Source organism: Platichthys flesus, chromosome 16 (genome assembly GCF_949316205.1).
Source record: "Platichthys flesus chromosome 16, fPlaFle2.1, whole genome shotgun sequence".
In the NCBI taxonomy this organism is placed as follows: Eukaryota; Metazoa; Chordata; class Actinopteri; order Pleuronectiformes; family Pleuronectidae; genus Platichthys; species Platichthys flesus.
Window position 1 is genome coordinate 3,220,626 of NC_084960.1, and position 17,050 is coordinate 3,237,675.

The window sequence follows — 17,050 nt, forward strand, 5'->3', positions numbered from 1 at the left end:
GTAAGAGTTAAAAACTATAAAGACAAATTGAGTGAAAACATTGTGGTCGGTCCCCATACATCTTTTAAAGGGATGTTATAGAAGCACAGTACTATGTGTGTGTGCGTGTGTGTACTACCCATATCTTTGTGAGGACCATGTTGAGCACAGACCAATAGTCTATTAGTTGTGATGGTGGATGTTTGGATAGCTACAGGATAACCTAGATTATGCCAGATAGAAGTTCCTGGGTCAGATTAGTGGTCAGGTGTGAAGTGTGGTCAGGTTAAGGTTATGGTTGTGGATTAATTGGTCATGGTTAAGGTTAAGGATAAGGGTTTAGTTAGGCTGGATGTAATGAATGGAAGTCAATGCAAAGTCCTAATAAGAACAGCTCTGCAAACGAGGCAAGGAAAATAATTATACCTGAGTGTCCTCACTGAGATAGACAAGTTGTGTACTTGCACACACTCCTCATTCCTCATCACGTATGTAATGTGTTGGGGGGGAACAGTGAGCTCAGTGTGGTGTCCTCTCTGCCTCGTGTTTACAGGATGTTCATCACGATGTTGCTCTCTCAATGCAGCTGCTCTCTCTCTCTCTCTTTTTAACGTTCTCCACTGGACTCCAGTCGTTCTGTGGATTCCTCTCTTCATCCTCCGTCACATGCACGTGGATGAAACCTGTTTTGCGGTGCAGGGACACGACAGAGCACACACCGTTCCACTGAGCCTGCAGCAAGATTAGTTATTTATATGGTGACTGAGTTGACTCAGATTTCTATAGGCTGTGTCTCTGCAGGGTTTTGAAGGATGGGGGGGGGGGGGGGGGTGCAGAGAGAAAACTCTTTACAGTCTGACCCAGATTCACAATAGACAACCGAGACAAACATCAACTGGCCACACAGTTGTCACATGAAACACAGCCTCACTGTGTCTCTGCTTGTACAACAAACACAACAGTGTGTGCACGAGGCTGGAGAGTGAAGGCTGACCCCCCCGGTGCAGAGGGCAGAGCTGTTATGAGCGGGCGTGTCCTTCACTGACCCCTCAGACTGCAGGATTTAAAGGCTAATCCCCTTTTCATATACTTTTATAATCACACAGAATGACACGACTCTTCAGGTCACATCCACTCACGCTGATGACACGTCGGTTTTACTGAGGGATGAAAAGACAAACTCTAAATATTACAAAGCTCATAAACATGTGATGAACAAAACATGAAACCCATTATGCATTAAAAGAAACCATATTACTGTCCTGTTGTTTTGATTTTGAAAATTCAAATGTGTCAGACATCCATCAAATCATTTCACTAATCTTTAAACTATAATTGTCCACACTAGGGTTTTGGCTCCGTATCAGATTTAATCCACGTCCACACTCAAACTTCAGAGCTTAGATAATCATGTGACTGCACGTGAGCATCGGTGTAAACAGGAAATGAACGTATAACAGCTCATCGGCTCTAAAACTCCAACGTGTGGACGCCAGACGTGTCCGTAGCAGAGTGGACACCGAGTATTGAGCTCAATCTCCTGAGCAGAGACAGTGAGATTTTGTGATCTGTGCATGTTGGTCACATTTAAGTCATCATGTCATTATTAACTCACTTCTTGCTTTCTTTTGACTTCAGGGTCAAAACCCTCATGTGAATTATACCAACTGAACAGATTCACAGCTGAACGTGAAGCTCAGTATTTACTAAACAGTCTCAATATGGCGGTCACGGTGCTGGTGCATCTCGGCTCGGAGCACCTCCACTTCATGTCTCCTGAAGGACAGAGTTCTGTGTCTCCAGCTGAACGTCCCTTGTCTCTCAGATGAGTCCATTTTTCACACACACACCAGGTGCCCTCTCCTTCCTCTGCCGGGCTAATTGTTCCACCACGACAGGAGGCCCAGGCCCGGCTCACAGATGGTTCCCTGAATCAGCAGCAGAGGAGTCAGAAGGATGTGAGTCGGATGAACTTTTGAGAGACTACAAAGACTCTGAGTTCGCAAAAATAGAAATATACTTTCACCCATTTATCAAAAACATGCTGCAACATTTCAGGTTTAACGTGTGCTCGTTTTGAGGTGAGCTCTTACAATCAGAGTGTACGGTGCCTCTTTCTTCACTTCTTCTGCTGGAGGGGCCTCTCCCGGTTGAGGCGGGCACTCCGGCTCCGCTGACGATGGGCCCGTGGGCGACGTGTCCACGAAGATCTCGTCCGTCACACGAAAGCGGATCTCCTCTCCCTGGTCCATGTAGAGGTCGTGGGCGCCCTCGTCCGTCTCGTACTCCCAAAGCCAAACCTGCTCAGCTTCATCGCTGAGGCTGCAGCTAAGGAAGACTGGACCGATCAGGGGCTGCCGCTACTTGAGTGAGAGTAAGACCGGGAACAAGAGCTGAAGAGGCCATTTCGTGTTTTCATAAAAGTCTGTATAAATAGGATTATATAATATATCATTTTTAAGGTCTGGACCTCACTATTTAAAAGTTCCTCGACTAAATTTCTAATATGATTTGGCACAAAACAAATGAAAATGAGTTTAATATGAATTGCTTTACCGGCTGCTTCTATATCAGGATGATGACGACTCTATTTAATGTTAACAATACTGAGGGGCTGCAATAGTTCTATATAAAAGTAATTAATTGAGAGTTAACAAGATAAAAGTGCACTTCTGATGACATCACAACACTTGAGAGCAGGATACAACTTGGCCGGCTGCTGAAGGGACTCTGGTGGAATGAGGATGTCATCGAAGAAGCCCATCGTCACTGAACCACAGAGAAACCAGAGGAATCAAGAGAGAGGAAACCAGATCGAGTTTCTCTTTGCATTGAGATTGGATTTGAAAATACATTTATGGAGATCTATAAAAAATTAAAAATAAAGTTACCATGAACTCCCTCCTGGCTGCAGTACTTGATCTTGCCGACCAGGATCTCATCGAGGAAAGGGTGAAAAACCACGTACCGGAAGTGAACTGGAAGAAGATGGAGGGAGGAGGGGAAGGAAATCAGATGTATGGATTTGATCTTTTGGAACAATGCGCCCGAGAAGGAGATCTCATCCCGGTCATGTTACCTTTGGTGTGCGAGGCTCCGTCTCCAGGGAAGATGTAGGAATCATCCAGCTTGATGACGTCGAACAAGCAGATGCAGAGACCGACGCTGTACACGACCTGAGACCATGAGAGAAGTTCACAACTCAGCAGAGAAGGTGAAAGTACAACGATCACAACTTGGGCTCATCAAACTGAAATCTCAAATCATTCTCTGGTTTCAGCTTCTCAAACATCTGCAGCGTTTTCCCTTTCCATCATTGAGACTCCAGATGTGGATGCTTTTGACACCTTGTTCTCCAGCCTCTTTAAACCTCAGTTCATGATTTAAAGACAGAAATGAAGAAGTGGGGCTGAGGAGCAGAGGAGAACTATCACGTGTGGTGTTACACAGATGAACTGGTGGATGTTTCAAACGCACCTTGTTGGCCAGTTTCTTGTTGAGCTCCTCGTCGATGGCCGCGTTCAGTTGTCGCTGGAAGTTCCAGGGAGGGATCCTGACGGTGTCGATCATCTCCACCAGCACGAACATGATGCAGACACACACAGACACACACAGCCACACACACTGCACCTGTGCTCCGACAACCTGTGTGTCTGTGTGTGTCTGACAACACCCGGACTAAACTCTCCTGTTTCACCACAACATTCACTCTGTTACTTTCTCTACAAACCACAACAAAGTGGACAAATGTCAACAATCGCTCTCTACGCAGGAAACAAAGCCACAAAAACTACACTGATCTGCAGCAAACTGACATCGCCATGTTGCCTCCATGTGACTATTTACGGCAGCGGGTTTTGCGACCGGTCGCAAAACTTAAAGACACAGTGCACGTTTTCCATCATGGTGGTTATTGTTGACATTTATGTTTTTTTCTTTCTTCTCCGCACTGTGATGTTTGATTACTATGATTCTATGTATAAAATAAAAAATATATATTTATTTCTTATTCAATGATATAAAACAGATATGAAGAGGGATATTTATTCTGCTATCTTCTGTTTTCTTGAACAAATTCATAACCTACATTGAAGTGGTTCAAATGTAGTCCCTCCCAGTTCTTTTATATTACTGCTTAAATAATTGTTATTGTCTATTATCTGTGTTTACATTTTTATCTCTGTACTATTTATTTTTTCCCCCACGTGGTTTTATTTTAAGACTAATCTGTCAAATTCTATAAATATATACAATAGGTTCAGTCGACAAACTGTACATGCAAAGCTGTTAAATATACCAAGATGCTTTAAACAAAATAAGATTTTTAATAAAGAGGTTTATACAGGTATGTTAATATTTCTTAGTTGAGTTACAGTTTTGAAAGTGTAAGTGAACATTGCTGTATAACAGATGGATGACCTGGTACTGACTGAATGTAAACTGACCTGAGATCAGCTCATTAACTAAAGCCTGTTCCCACCACAACACTGAGAAGCACTCATTCTTCTCATCAGATAAAGAAAAAGACAAAAACATTCACTTCAGAATTTTAATCTTTATTCATTTTCCATTTATATTATATTTTCAATCTTGCAAGCTACAAAACTGTATTCGGAAACATCTACAAAAAACAGGTTTAATGTTGAAACAGGAATGTGAGCGGGGGAGATCACTGCTGAACATGAAAGAGTTGATTTGAAAACAACATGATTTGACTCATCCATTTACAGTAGAGCTGTTTAAACTGAACCATAAAAACAGTTTTCAGTCTTTTGTTAGGTAACAACATCCGATACACAATCAACCTGTTATGGAGATGGTGATATTTTTTAAATGTGACATGAAAATTGGTGATTTTTCAAAAATAACACATGGGTTTACTTTTATTTCTCAACATTGTCATTAGGCATCTTTGGTAAATACGATAATACACTGATTAAGAGTGTGTGTGAGCTTAGTGAGGCCATGAAATAGGTTTTGTGATGATTCTCAAAGTGTTGGGCAGTGGAGTTAATTTACAATGAACCTTATAAAGGACTTGTTTATGTCCAACAAGTCCTAAAAGTTCAAAACCATTTCACCTTCAGAAAAATATCAAAACCCAGCAGCGATCAACAGCTACAATCCAACGTTTGTGCTTTTCATTCAACAAACAATCCATGAGTCAGAAGATCTGTGAAAACATCAGGTTAATGTTGATTCTGGTTAAATAACACAACTCTAAATCGTCACGTGTTTATATAAATGACACTACAAGAAGTCACCAACAGAGGCAGCAGGCAGCCTGTTACTTCTTCTCCTTGCTAATAAGGGCTCATTATCTATGTACACAATTGGCAACCAGTGTTGCCAATTACAACACTAGCAATAGGTCATACAACGATGATAGCAAACATCACTCCCATACAGGGTTAGTAGCAAACAGCTGTTCAAATACGTTACAGGAGGTGATATCTTTTTAAATGCACTAGTATCGGATCGGTTCTCGGTCTGGTATCACTAAGGGAAGAATGGAATCAGAACATCTGTACTGAAGAGGACGACTAAACCCACAGGAGAAGCAGTAATCCATAACTCATCATAGCAGCAATGACCTCAAATGGCCCTAAAACCACAAAAATATATAATCTCATTGTTTTCAGTGGTGCACACTATGTATGCATCATGGCAAGAATCTGGTTTAAATATGAGAATGATCATAAGTCTAAATATTTCTACTGTCTGAACGCGTGTGTATGAAAGAAGGAGCTTCACAAGCTGTAAGTCATTCCCATGGAGTCACACACAGCAGAGGTACGTGAAGAGGAAAACGACGAAGAGCAAAGCACATCTAAAAACGACATCACAAACTCTACTAAGTGCTAGTGGACATGCAACTGAACACTAGATTGTGCGTTATTTTGTGTAAGAGGACCGAAGGCCTTCCCATGCAGCGGAGGACCAAACCCCAACCTGAAACCACATTCTCTACACCAGCATTTACACAAAATCTTGCCCGTGCAGCTTTACTGGAACACAAACTTGATTACAGCCTGTTGAACCAAATATCAGGTTGTGGTTAGGATTGCATGAGCCGGCCTTGTGAATCCAAAAAGAGAGGAAGCAGGAGCAAAGAGGGACAGACAGATACCACCAGACTGATGTTAACCCTAGTGTGCAAACACAGGACAAATAACAGATGGAAAGAAAAAAATGGCAGCAAAAGTGTGAACACAACAGCAGCTTGTGCTCTGATGTGTTGTCCTAGTCTGAGAGAAACGACACAGAAATGTTTTCACACAATAGGGTGTTAAATCGAGGCATAAGACAGAGGGCCGGCCACGAGCAGAGCAGCAGCGAGCACACCCAGATTCACATGTTGAATGAAGAACCCAAGATTGAATGAGGGGGGGAGGGGGTGCTGCAGTCGTTGGGTTCGTTACAGTAAATAAAAGTGAGTTTAACAGTGTAGCTTGAATCCACAGTGACTGAGAAACACTTGTTTAAGTACAGTCGTGGGAGTTGATGAACTCAGCTTATTGAGCTGTTGGGATGGAAACATGTTGAAGGTTTATTGGCGTCTGGACTTCAGGTGAATCGGGTTTGTATAAATCTCAATACGCTCCTCACATAGCTGTATCATCTATTTATGTTTAAGCTTCCCACAAGCCGGTTTCTGCAGAGGTGAACTTGGAACAACTTTATAGAAATACATTAGTGACACCCACGTGTCATGAAAGTATGAAAGGACCACCGTGGAACTGTGTATGAAATGGTCGCCTGCTGCTCGTGGGAATGATTCAGTGCTAAGCTTCTGTTTCAGTCTGCCTGTCGCTTTCTTTCACAGTAATCTGTCTGTGCATGTACGTGCTTGTGTGTATGTCTTTGTGTGTGTGCGCTTTTCATTTGTACAGCGACCTTGTGAATGTGTATGTGTGCGTTTGTTTGTGTTTGTGTGTGTGTGCGTGACGGCAGCTGTCCCCAAATACAGCCGGGTTAACATCTACTGTTAGAATCGTCTCTCACTCTTTGCGCAGCCCCTCTCTCGGCCGCTCTATGTTGCTCCCCTTCTTATCCCACACCAAGGCCTCTCATTGGCCACTACAGGCCCCGCCTTCATCCTCGCCACCCACTACTGGAGCTCCTTCATCCTGTTGAGGGCAGAGCCGGCTTTGAACCACTCGATCTGCGTCTCATTGAAGGTGTGGTTCAGTGAGATGGACTCCTGGCTGCCATCGGCGTGCTTGATCACTGCTGTCAGGGGCTGGAGAGGGACACCACAGGCAAACACATCATCTGTCAATCATTTATCCAGTTTTTCTTTAACATAATGCTGGGGGGGGGGTTGAGCTGTCCATTGGATCAATGTTTCATTAGTGCAGAATATTACTCACCGTTCCGGGGGATAAGGATTTCAGGCCAGTGATCGAAATCTTGTCGTTGGGGAGAATTTTGTCGTAGTCGTTGGGGTCGCTAAAAGTCAGAGGAAGGAGGCCCTGCTTCTTCAGGTTGGTCTCTGTGAGGGAGGAGAGAGAAATAAAGAATAACAGCAAGACACTGACTCTTTCTATTACGTAACGAGAGACGAGTTCTGCCAGGATTATATCTGACGCATAGAAAAACAAGGTCAAAGAGAATTAGGCAGTGGGTCTTTTTCAGGGTCATTGATTAGCAGCACTTCTCATGATGAATTAGCTGTTTCATTTACACAAAATCCATATTGTTGTAAATTGTTTTCCCCCGAGCAGCAAATTATTTTTGAAAGCTCTAAACAGTCAAGCTCTCATCTATTTATTTACCCATAAACCTACATCCAACCGCCTATATACAAAAAATTGGCACTTATGCACTGTAATTATAACTTGGACAATCTATTACACACGGTTGGAGATATATTTATTCTGGCAGCCTGTAAACATGCCACACTAAATACACAAACACAGGATTTACCGTGGATTCTGGCGAAGCTCTTGACGATGATGGCGCGTCCTCCCAGGTGCCGTGGCTCCAGGGCGGCGTGCTCCCTGCTCGACCCTTCACCGTAGTTTTCGTCTCCAACCACCACCCAGTTCACTCCACTGGCCTGGATTTTTCAGTGAAACAAAGATCATGGAAGAAGTTAAACTGCTGTCAGGAGAGGACAGAGTTAATAAGTAAAGGTAACAAACAAATAGAAGTATTAAACTGGTATCATGTTGTCTTTTTTAGTTTAATAGCACAAACACAGTTTCCTATTTCAACATTCAAGTCACTTAATCACCCAGAGAATATAAAACCCAAACTTAAAAGGAACCATTCCCCAGTGGAACCCACCTTGTAGTCCCGGGCCACATCTGGAACCCCCCCGAACTCTCCTGTCAGCTGGTTCTTGATCTTGTTGACGGCATCGTTATCAATGTTGACGGCACCAATCAGCATATTGTTAGAGATGTTGTCCAGATGACCACGGAATTTCAGCCAGGGGCCGGCGGCGCTGATGTGGTCAGTGGTGCACTTTCCTTTCACCTACAGCAGCAGAGGGAAAGACGAAGAGGAGGAGGAGGAGGAGGAGGAGGAAGATGCCCATGTTCGTTATAATGAAGGAACATGTATGTACAAGTGTTGAGCTTGTTTTTATATAAGTTGTTGACAGTAATAATGTTATTGAGTCTGTGATTGGTTTCCTTCTCTTTGTGCAGTTACTAGCTCACCCCACCTCCTGCTCACCTTGATGAGGACCATCAGCTCCTCCAGGTCTTTTCCATGCCACTTCTCAAAGGGCTCCAGAAGCTGCAGACGGTTACTAGAGGGGCTCACGTCCACCTGGAAACCAAATCATGGAGTGAGACATTTCAGTTTCTCAAGGTGTAAATGCAAAGGTTGCTGAGAGTCAATACAAAAAAAAAAGTAAAGTAAGAATGACCTGGACTGAGCCGCCCTCAGCTGGGGGGTGCTGGTAGGTGTCCTGTCCCGGGTCGAAATCTCTGGATGGGAGCTCGTCACCAGTGGGAGGTTCCAGCTTGAATTTCTCTCCGGTTGGGCTGGTCAGGTAGTCGGTCTCTGGGTTGAAGTCGAGGGTTCCAGCGAGGGCCATCGCGGTGACAATCTAAAATTAATAACAGAGCAATAAGTAGTGAAATGGGTTTAGATTTGTATGAGGAATGACAGATCCTGTTTGTATGAGCTATTTTATTTATCTAATTATGTGTAGCTGAGCTTTTACTTTGCTTGATGTAAAGCCCTTCTTACCTCAGGAGAGGTGACAAAAGCGTGAGTAGCCGGGTTAGCATCATTCCTGGCTGTGAAGTTCCTATTGAAGGAAGTGACGATGGTATTCTTCTCTCCTTTTTTCACGTCCTTCCTGAAGTAAACAACATGTCCCACATATCTTTTATTTAAGATCATCGAATAAGAGAGGAGATACAGATCTAAAAGTGTTACCAAACAAAGGTCTTCAAAGTTATATGAAATCATCTTCTGGGGAATATTTGAACACTGTGGAGGGTAGTTATCAAATATTCTGCCCTGGACCAAAGAGTTTCAGAACAGAGATGGTGACAGTTGTGAATTTGCTGCTAACGCGGTTAATTATTACAAATGAGGATCATACCTGTCCCACTGTCCAATGCAGGGTCCACAAGCGTTGGCCAGAACGATTCCGCCAACATCATTCAGGATCTTGGACTAGAAGAGGAACATAAATTGTTGAAATAACTTCCTACATATTTCACACACAGGATGGGTCACACACTGAAATCAGATGAACCAGACTCACGTATCCATCTCTCTCGATGGTGGCGCGGATCTGCTCTGAACCGGGTGTGACGGTGAACTGGGCCTTGCACTTCAGACCTTTATCCAGAGCCTGCTTGGCCAAAGACGCCGCTCTGCCCATGTCCTCGTAGCTTGAGTTTGTGCAGCTGCCGATCAGACCTGCAGGAGACAAGTTAAATGTTATTAACAGGAGGCAGAGGAAACTGAAGGAATATACAGTTACAGCAGCCAGTTTGAAGAGCTCGTCTAATTGCAATAACACAAATTGGAAATAAAATAGGAGAAGACAAAAGACAAGCAAGTCTGTTATTAAATAACTAAGTCTCTCTGAAAGCAGGAGCTGTAACGGGATCTGATCAATAACACAGGTAGAGCGAGAACAAAGAAAGAAATATCACATTCCATTAGACAAAGCAGAAAATATGCTACAATGGTAATGAAATATGTCTGTGGCACAGATACTGACCCACTTTAACCTCCAGGGGCCAGCCGCTCTTCTTAGCTATGGCCCCGATCTCAGACACAGGGTGGGCCAGGTCAGGGGTGAACGGTCCGTTGATATGGGGCTTCAACTGCCAGAGGAGGAAGACAAGGCACAAGGATTATCTTTATTCATTGGAATATGCTGTAAATATTGTTTTCTAAATTCAGAACTCTAAAAAAGAAGAACACAGATAAGTACCAATCTGGATTCAAGTTTGGAACATGTCGATAATAAAGTTGTGCATTGCTTTAACTCACCTCACTCAGGTTAATCTCGATGACCTGGTCGTATTCACAGCCCTTATCTGGGACCAGGTCATCCTGGAACTGATCAGACACAGAGGCGATGTCTGAGAGGGAATGGAGAAGGAGAATAAGTCGGAGTTGAGGCACATTGAGTAAAGATAAAGCAAACAGAGACTGACAGTGAGTGACTCACCTCCACGGCCGGTTTTCTCCATGTATGTCTTCATGCGGTGGTTGTAGGGAAACACAGACGTGGTGGCTCCAATCTCAGCACCCATGTTACAGATGGTCGCCATTCCTGAAAGTCAAAGCTGCATTTTAACCCCAGAGTAAATTACATATCATTTAGTCAAGCAGGATATGGTAGTTTACGCTTCCATTGTTCTTCCTCTCTTAGATTTTCATGTCTCAACATAGATATGGTCTCTCACCAGTAGTTTAAGTCTTGTTATGTATCTAGGCTTTACCAGTGCAGGAGATAGAGTCCACTCCAGGACCATGATACTCCACAATGGCTCCAGTGCCGCCCTTTACAGTCAGGATTCCAGCCACCTTCAGAATGACATCCTTTGGAGAGGTCCAGCCGGAGAGGGATCCTGTGAGCTTCACTCCAATCACCTGAAGGAGAAAAGCACACAGTCTTACACTGATGGACACAAGACAACCTAAAGATTCAAATAAATGTAAATGATATCACATGATGCCAAAAACTCACATTTGGGCACTTGAGCTCCCAGGGGATTCCAGCCATGACATCCACGGCATCAGCTCCACCCACTCCAATACAGATGGACCCCAGGCCACCGCCGTTGGGAGTGTGGGAGTCTGTGCCTATCAGCAACACTCCGGGATAGGCATAGTTCTCCAGGATGATCTGATGAGAGGATGTTTCAGTTAAACATTTTCTCCGTGGGACTCTAAACATTCTGGACTGCTTTAACAAACGCAGATTTCTAGAAACATTAGCTTCTATAAGCATCAGACAAGAAGTTACATGAACTACTCTGCCACAGATAATCTGAGTAAGGAAGTGCATGTTGTTTCACTGCTGACAGTGTGTGATGGTGCAAGTTCACTTACAGGATTTTGATAAGGGAGGTAGGGATATAGAAAAGTCAGAAAAACCATCATGGAGTTGTTATAAATCAGTTTTCTCAACCTGATGGATGATCCCTGAGCCTGGTTTCCAGAAGCCGACTCCATACTTGGCTGCAGAAGTTGCAAGGAAGTTGTACACCTCCTCGTTGACCTCCTGTGTTAACAGTTATTAAAGAGATATTATAAATTCTGATGCGGGTAATTTCATGTAAATATAAAAGAATAAACTCAATCCTAAATCCTGTTATTCAACTAGACCTTCAGGGATGTGCTAAATCAGACAATTTGTTCATGAAACAACTTTCTAGAAAGTTCTCTTGGTCTCCATTTACTGTAAAATATATTTACAATCAAAATGATACTCTTTACCTTAGCCCTCTGCAGGTCCTCAGTCCCTCCGGTCTGAGCTTCAATCAGGTGATCGCAGTGGATGGTGGAGGGCACGGCCACCCTGGGCAGACCGCTGCTGATGAACTGAAGCATGGCCATCTGCGCGGTCGCATCCTGCATGGCCACGCGGTCCGGACGCAGACGCAGGTATGTGCGTCCACGGCCAATCTCCTGCCCCACGGGATCATCCAGGTGACCATACACGATCTTCTCCGACAGAGTGAGAGGCCTGCCGAGCCTGTCGGGTGGAGGGTGGAACGATGTTAATATTGTGTTGGGTTTGTAGAATCAGATATAGAATGTTTTCTGTTGATACTGTTTGATTTCAATGACAAATGCAAACTGACACAGGACTGGAATCTTTCAGTTAACTTCCTTCTGAGATCTCACTCTCATTTTAACCCATAAACTCTTCAACCTACTATTTCTGATCAGTTGCAAAGAATTAAGGAAAACCCTGAACCCTAGGAACTATGACTCATCAACACAGGAAACTATTCCTTTAATAGTGAGTGAGACAAAAGGTCTTTCCTATTCCTGGATTACAGCACATGGTCATAAGGGGAACAACGGGTAGTCCAAAGTTAGCTGCTGGACCCTGCTGGCTGTGACAAGTCAGAGATTAACTGTGCAGCTGTCCCTGACACCATCTATTCCTCCATGTGTATGTGCATGTGAACTTTGGAAAAGGCTGCTGCTGACCTCCTGCGCACAGTGTTGATGTTCTCGTGCATCTTCTCATAGTTAATGCAGGAGCCGGGCTCAAAGCGGCTCATGGCCACCTTGGCCTTGGCGCTGAAGGCTGCAGAGACATGAAACCGTCTCGCACCAGTCCCAAGGGCCAACTAGACCAGGGCGAGAAATAATACAATTCAGACAATTAACATCATAAACTAATGATAGAGTTAAGGACCAACATATACATAATAACTATGGAGTGTAAAAAGAGGCAATTAAACTTTGAAACAATGAGAACACTTAACCTGCGACCAAAGCAGCTGAGGTAAGTTTAAACCTAATCTTGAACAGGAAGTGAAACAGATAGAAATATGGCCAAAACAAAGACTATAGACGGATCCACCATTTTGGCACATTGGCTGATTTTCTGCAAGATTAGTACTTGCCACAAACAAGTAGCTGTACTCCAACTAGACCAGTTACCCTAAACGCTCCACTGGCCTCTGTTCAATTATTAGAACGCTTACATATGACCTTGCTATGTAAATAAAAGACATTGTGATTCAGCCCACACAGGCAGTGGAGACAATACCGTTCAAACCATCTGCCCATTGTGCATTGTGCTGTGTTGAATCAATAATAATATACAAATATTACATCAGAATTCTGTCAGAGACTCATTATTGGACATAATATCTGATAGTTTAATTATTTTGTCTGAGTATTTTAAGAGCTGGATAAAACCGGTGATGCCAGTGGGTGAGGTTACGTCGGAAGGAAGTAAATCTTTAAAGCAAGCAGCTACGACCAGTTGTTTTATATCGTCCTTTGGTCACCGTGAAACTGGGGGAAGGTTTACACAGCTCATGTTGCAGGAGTTAGTCTCGTCCACTGGAGCGTTACAGAGAGGCTGACAGTCCGTCTCCTACACTGTTAATAATGTATGAGCACAAGAGAAACACAAATACTGTCTGTACACCAGTATAAGAACCATTATATCCCATCAATCTTAATCTAGCTTTAAAGTGTTACCTTTCTGATCTTGTTTTGATTCAGCTCAAGTCTGAATTATAATTTTGATGCCAATAATTATTTTATTGTATCTATGTTATTATAAATTATCTGTTCTTGCCCTTTACTGTGTTTTCCATTTGTTATTCATAGTGTCTCTTTTCCAACCTGTGCTTGTGTTGCCATGATTATAAAGCTATTTGTTTCAACTTCAGCCTGTCTGAAGGTGTAGTATGTCTATAATGTCAAGTCCAAGCAATAAATGATCAAGTATTTACCTCATATTTACCGAATTGTGACATATGACAACAATATAAGTTGAGCTTAACACTCAGACTCTACTTTATAATTAAAAGAAAAGGGAGAAAATGGTTTTCCTTCAGATAACTCAGATCCAGAAAGTGGGCACAAGTGATGGTTTTATTGTTGACTTCAATTCTGCAATTCCAATAGTTTTAGGAGAAAATAAATAATGACTAACTTTATAATAACAAATAAACCCATTAGGCGATGTGTGCATGGTTGATTGTAAGGAGTCAATATACAATACTGATTAATTGAAAATGAATGTATATCCTATCCCGTCCTCCCTGAAGCCAATGAAGTAATAAGCCAAATTAAGATCTTTAATGACATTTATCCAAACAATCATTTCTTACATTAAAGATTTAAGTACATGTATTTTCTGTTAGATGGACATTGACACTGTGGGACACGTTTTCTTCCAGTGCGAGAAGCTTGGTCATATTTTCCGAGTTGGCTTTAATTCAGATTCAAGATACTGAGATAAACCCTGTGAGTGTGAAGCTGGAGTAAGGATAACAACTTAAATCTGTTAGGTGAGCATTTAAAACATATATACAAATATTTAAGTCATATCTGCTGATGGTAGAAAGAACTAAGAGTATTTGCAAAATGTCTTTAATACATAAAATACCCTGAAACGTTTTCATCTAATGGACCTGCTGCTCGAATTAAACCCTCCATCTTCTCATTTTTGTTTAAATTTGTTGTGTTTATTTTAAAATGTTGATCAATATATTAAAAATTTGTAATCATCAGTTACAATATTCTATTTCATTTGAATTGTTAAGTTATATAAAGACTCTGCTTGCTGGCCCCTCAGCTGTGAGGTGTCACGAACACAACTCTCTTTAACCTTGTGATCACCTTGTAAACACCAGCCCGCTGAGCTGTGTTCACATCAATGAGGAGGTTACTAACAAGCACTGAATTAACCCGGGTCAGTGTCAGTAAGGGTGATTTAACCCGGGTCTTCCTCCAGGTGGGACTCTGGCTTCGAACCAGCTGCACCGGAGTCAAACGAGGACACGGTGACCTGGCGGATCGTCGCGGTTACGCTGCTCCACGTTTACCGGCCCCGGGTCGAACGTGACGGTGTGTGTCCGCGCCACGCGACCGCACACACACGTGGTCACGCGTGTTTCTCCACAACTACACAGCTCGACTCTCTTCGAAAGGAGAAATAACGTTTTCTTACCCGCAGCCTAGTGACAGTCAAACAGTAAGACGCCATTTTGTTCACTGAAATAACAGAGAGTGTCGCCTAATTGTGACGTCACGGAGGGAAGGAGATCGTTATTTTCATCACGGATATTGATTATTTTTATTATGATAAATAAAAGTTAATTTTTTTTACCTAGTTTTATCATAGTAAATATTTTTTTTTATACTTTGTCTTATATTACATTCGTGTTTTTTTATTTATTGTTTTTTTAATACCTACATTTTTTTACAATGTCTTACATCCATAATTATGAACTTTTATCTGATTGTGAACTATGATAACAAAAAGACTCCTGGATATACAACACGCATACGTTCTGCCATTACAGACAATAACTCCTCCATTCATAAGTCATTGCTGCTCCCTTCATCTCTATCAGAAATTGTACTATTTAAATGTGATTGATTGATTGATTGAAATAGCTCCAGAGTCAATTACTTAGATTTGACAGCAAGTGTAGAATTAAAGTGATTGAATATTCCCAATAATAACATGTGTGTTAACGTGTTGTGATTCTTAATCATAATATCAATTTCACACACACACACTTAGAGGTCATTAACCCTTTGATACACAAGTTATGCAAACCCCTTCTAATGCACAACATGGGTAACAAATTACCATTTCCTGTGTAATTCAATCATGGCTGGCTGTTTATTTGATATTTTCTTTTCAAGCTTATTCTTCCTTCTTCATTTAGGAGAAGGCTCCTTTGATGACATGGAAGAAGCGTCTTGAAGATGAAAGTTCAATGTCATCAACGCAGCCTTCTTAATTTAAGAGAGCTGCATTCAAAGACACACACACACACACAACTTCAGCTTGATCCTCCGGAACAATGTTCAAGTTATAAGGACCAGAGAAGACCAATAATTGGCTCCTCATCATCTTCCTCATCCTGATCTTCTTGCAGCATCTTCAGGACCATTTCAACCGTAAATTTGAAATAATTGTGACCAACCATATTAACTCTCTGGAAAGAGAAAATCCAAAGAATATTTTCAAATGCATATCAATCAGTCTGTTAAGTATATACTGTTCTATTTCGACTTTTATTTTGTTGATCTAGCTATGGGTAGCTAGCCAGGAAAGAAGCTACCTAGCTTACGGCTAGTTAGTATTGTACATACTTCTCTTTGTCACTAGTAATGGATTTTAAAGTAAGACTTACATGCATCAAATATGTAAAAGCATTTGTGTGAAATGTATGGCAGGTGTTCTGTAGTGAATACATCCTGTATGGGTCATTTTGTTTGTTTATAAAGTAAGAAAGATCATTTTTGATCAAAATCAAGTTAATTGGCGAATACTTTAATACTGAAAAATGAAATTCATTCACTGCAAAGATATGGAAAATACAAACTTTTGACTCATGTTGTGTATTTTGATACACAACAAAGGGTTAAAGCGATAAGAACACCATTACCCACAAGCCTCTGATGTGTGTGTGCGGCTGCTGTGATTGGCTGAGCAGACGCTGCTGTGCGGGTCCTCCCCCAGCTCAGCCAATAGCAACTCTGTTGCTATCACCGCTTATATTTTTAGCAAAGCGTTCGGCACCGTCAGAAAATACAAATGTCCCTCCGCCAAAGAAACTAGGGCCTGGCAGGTATTGAACATCCGGGACGAGAACATCCGCGTGTGTATTTAAAAATTTTTATTTAAGTTTCTAGAAAGAAGATGAAAGTAGGAGTCATATTTTGTATTGTTTATTTGTTTTTGTTTTGTTTTTTTAAATAGTTTTTTTAATTGTTTTTAATTAGTTTTTGATGGATAAAAGGAGTGATACAGAATATAATAACATGGCAGAACATGTTATAATTTATTATATCATACATAACGGTAAAATACACGAACACACCCCCCCACACACATACACAAGGTGACGAAAGTAGTGCCCGGCGT

At 42.0% G+C, this 17,050-nt stretch overlaps 2 protein-coding genes across 2 annotated transcripts; both read right to left on the reverse strand.

Annotated features, from left to right (window-relative positions):
• Positions 1-1,104: 1,104 nt before the first annotated feature.
• On the reverse strand, positions 1,105-3,821 carry polr3h (polymerase (RNA) III (DNA directed) polypeptide H). Its single transcript, XM_062407835.1, has 6 exons — positions 3,457-3,821; positions 3,059-3,155; positions 2,871-2,957; positions 2,685-2,748; positions 2,073-2,295; positions 1,105-1,907 (listed from the first exon to the last, which is right to left on the reverse strand). Exons 1-6 carry the CDS (start codon positions 3,565-3,567, stop codon positions 1,857-1,859), a joined length of 633 nt encoding a protein of 210 aa, XP_062263819.1. The 5' UTR covers positions 3,568-3,821; the 3' UTR covers positions 1,105-1,856.
• A 698-nt stretch (positions 3,822-4,519) lies between these two features.
• Positions 4,520-15,172, reverse strand: LOC133970701 (aconitate hydratase, mitochondrial-like). Its single transcript, XM_062407724.1, has 18 exons — positions 15,119-15,172; positions 12,631-12,773; positions 11,908-12,166; positions 11,600-11,692; positions 11,156-11,314; positions 10,908-11,058; positions 10,634-10,738; positions 10,453-10,544; positions 10,178-10,283; positions 9,713-9,870; positions 9,548-9,621; positions 9,187-9,298; positions 8,861-9,043; positions 8,665-8,760; positions 8,272-8,463; positions 7,909-8,041; positions 7,353-7,474; positions 4,520-7,222 (listed from the first exon to the last, which is right to left on the reverse strand). Exons 1-18 carry the CDS (start codon positions 15,152-15,154, stop codon positions 7,091-7,093), a joined length of 2,346 nt encoding a protein of 781 aa, XP_062263708.1. The 5' UTR covers positions 15,155-15,172; the 3' UTR covers positions 4,520-7,090.
• Between the last annotated feature and the right edge of the window lie 1,878 nt (positions 15,173-17,050).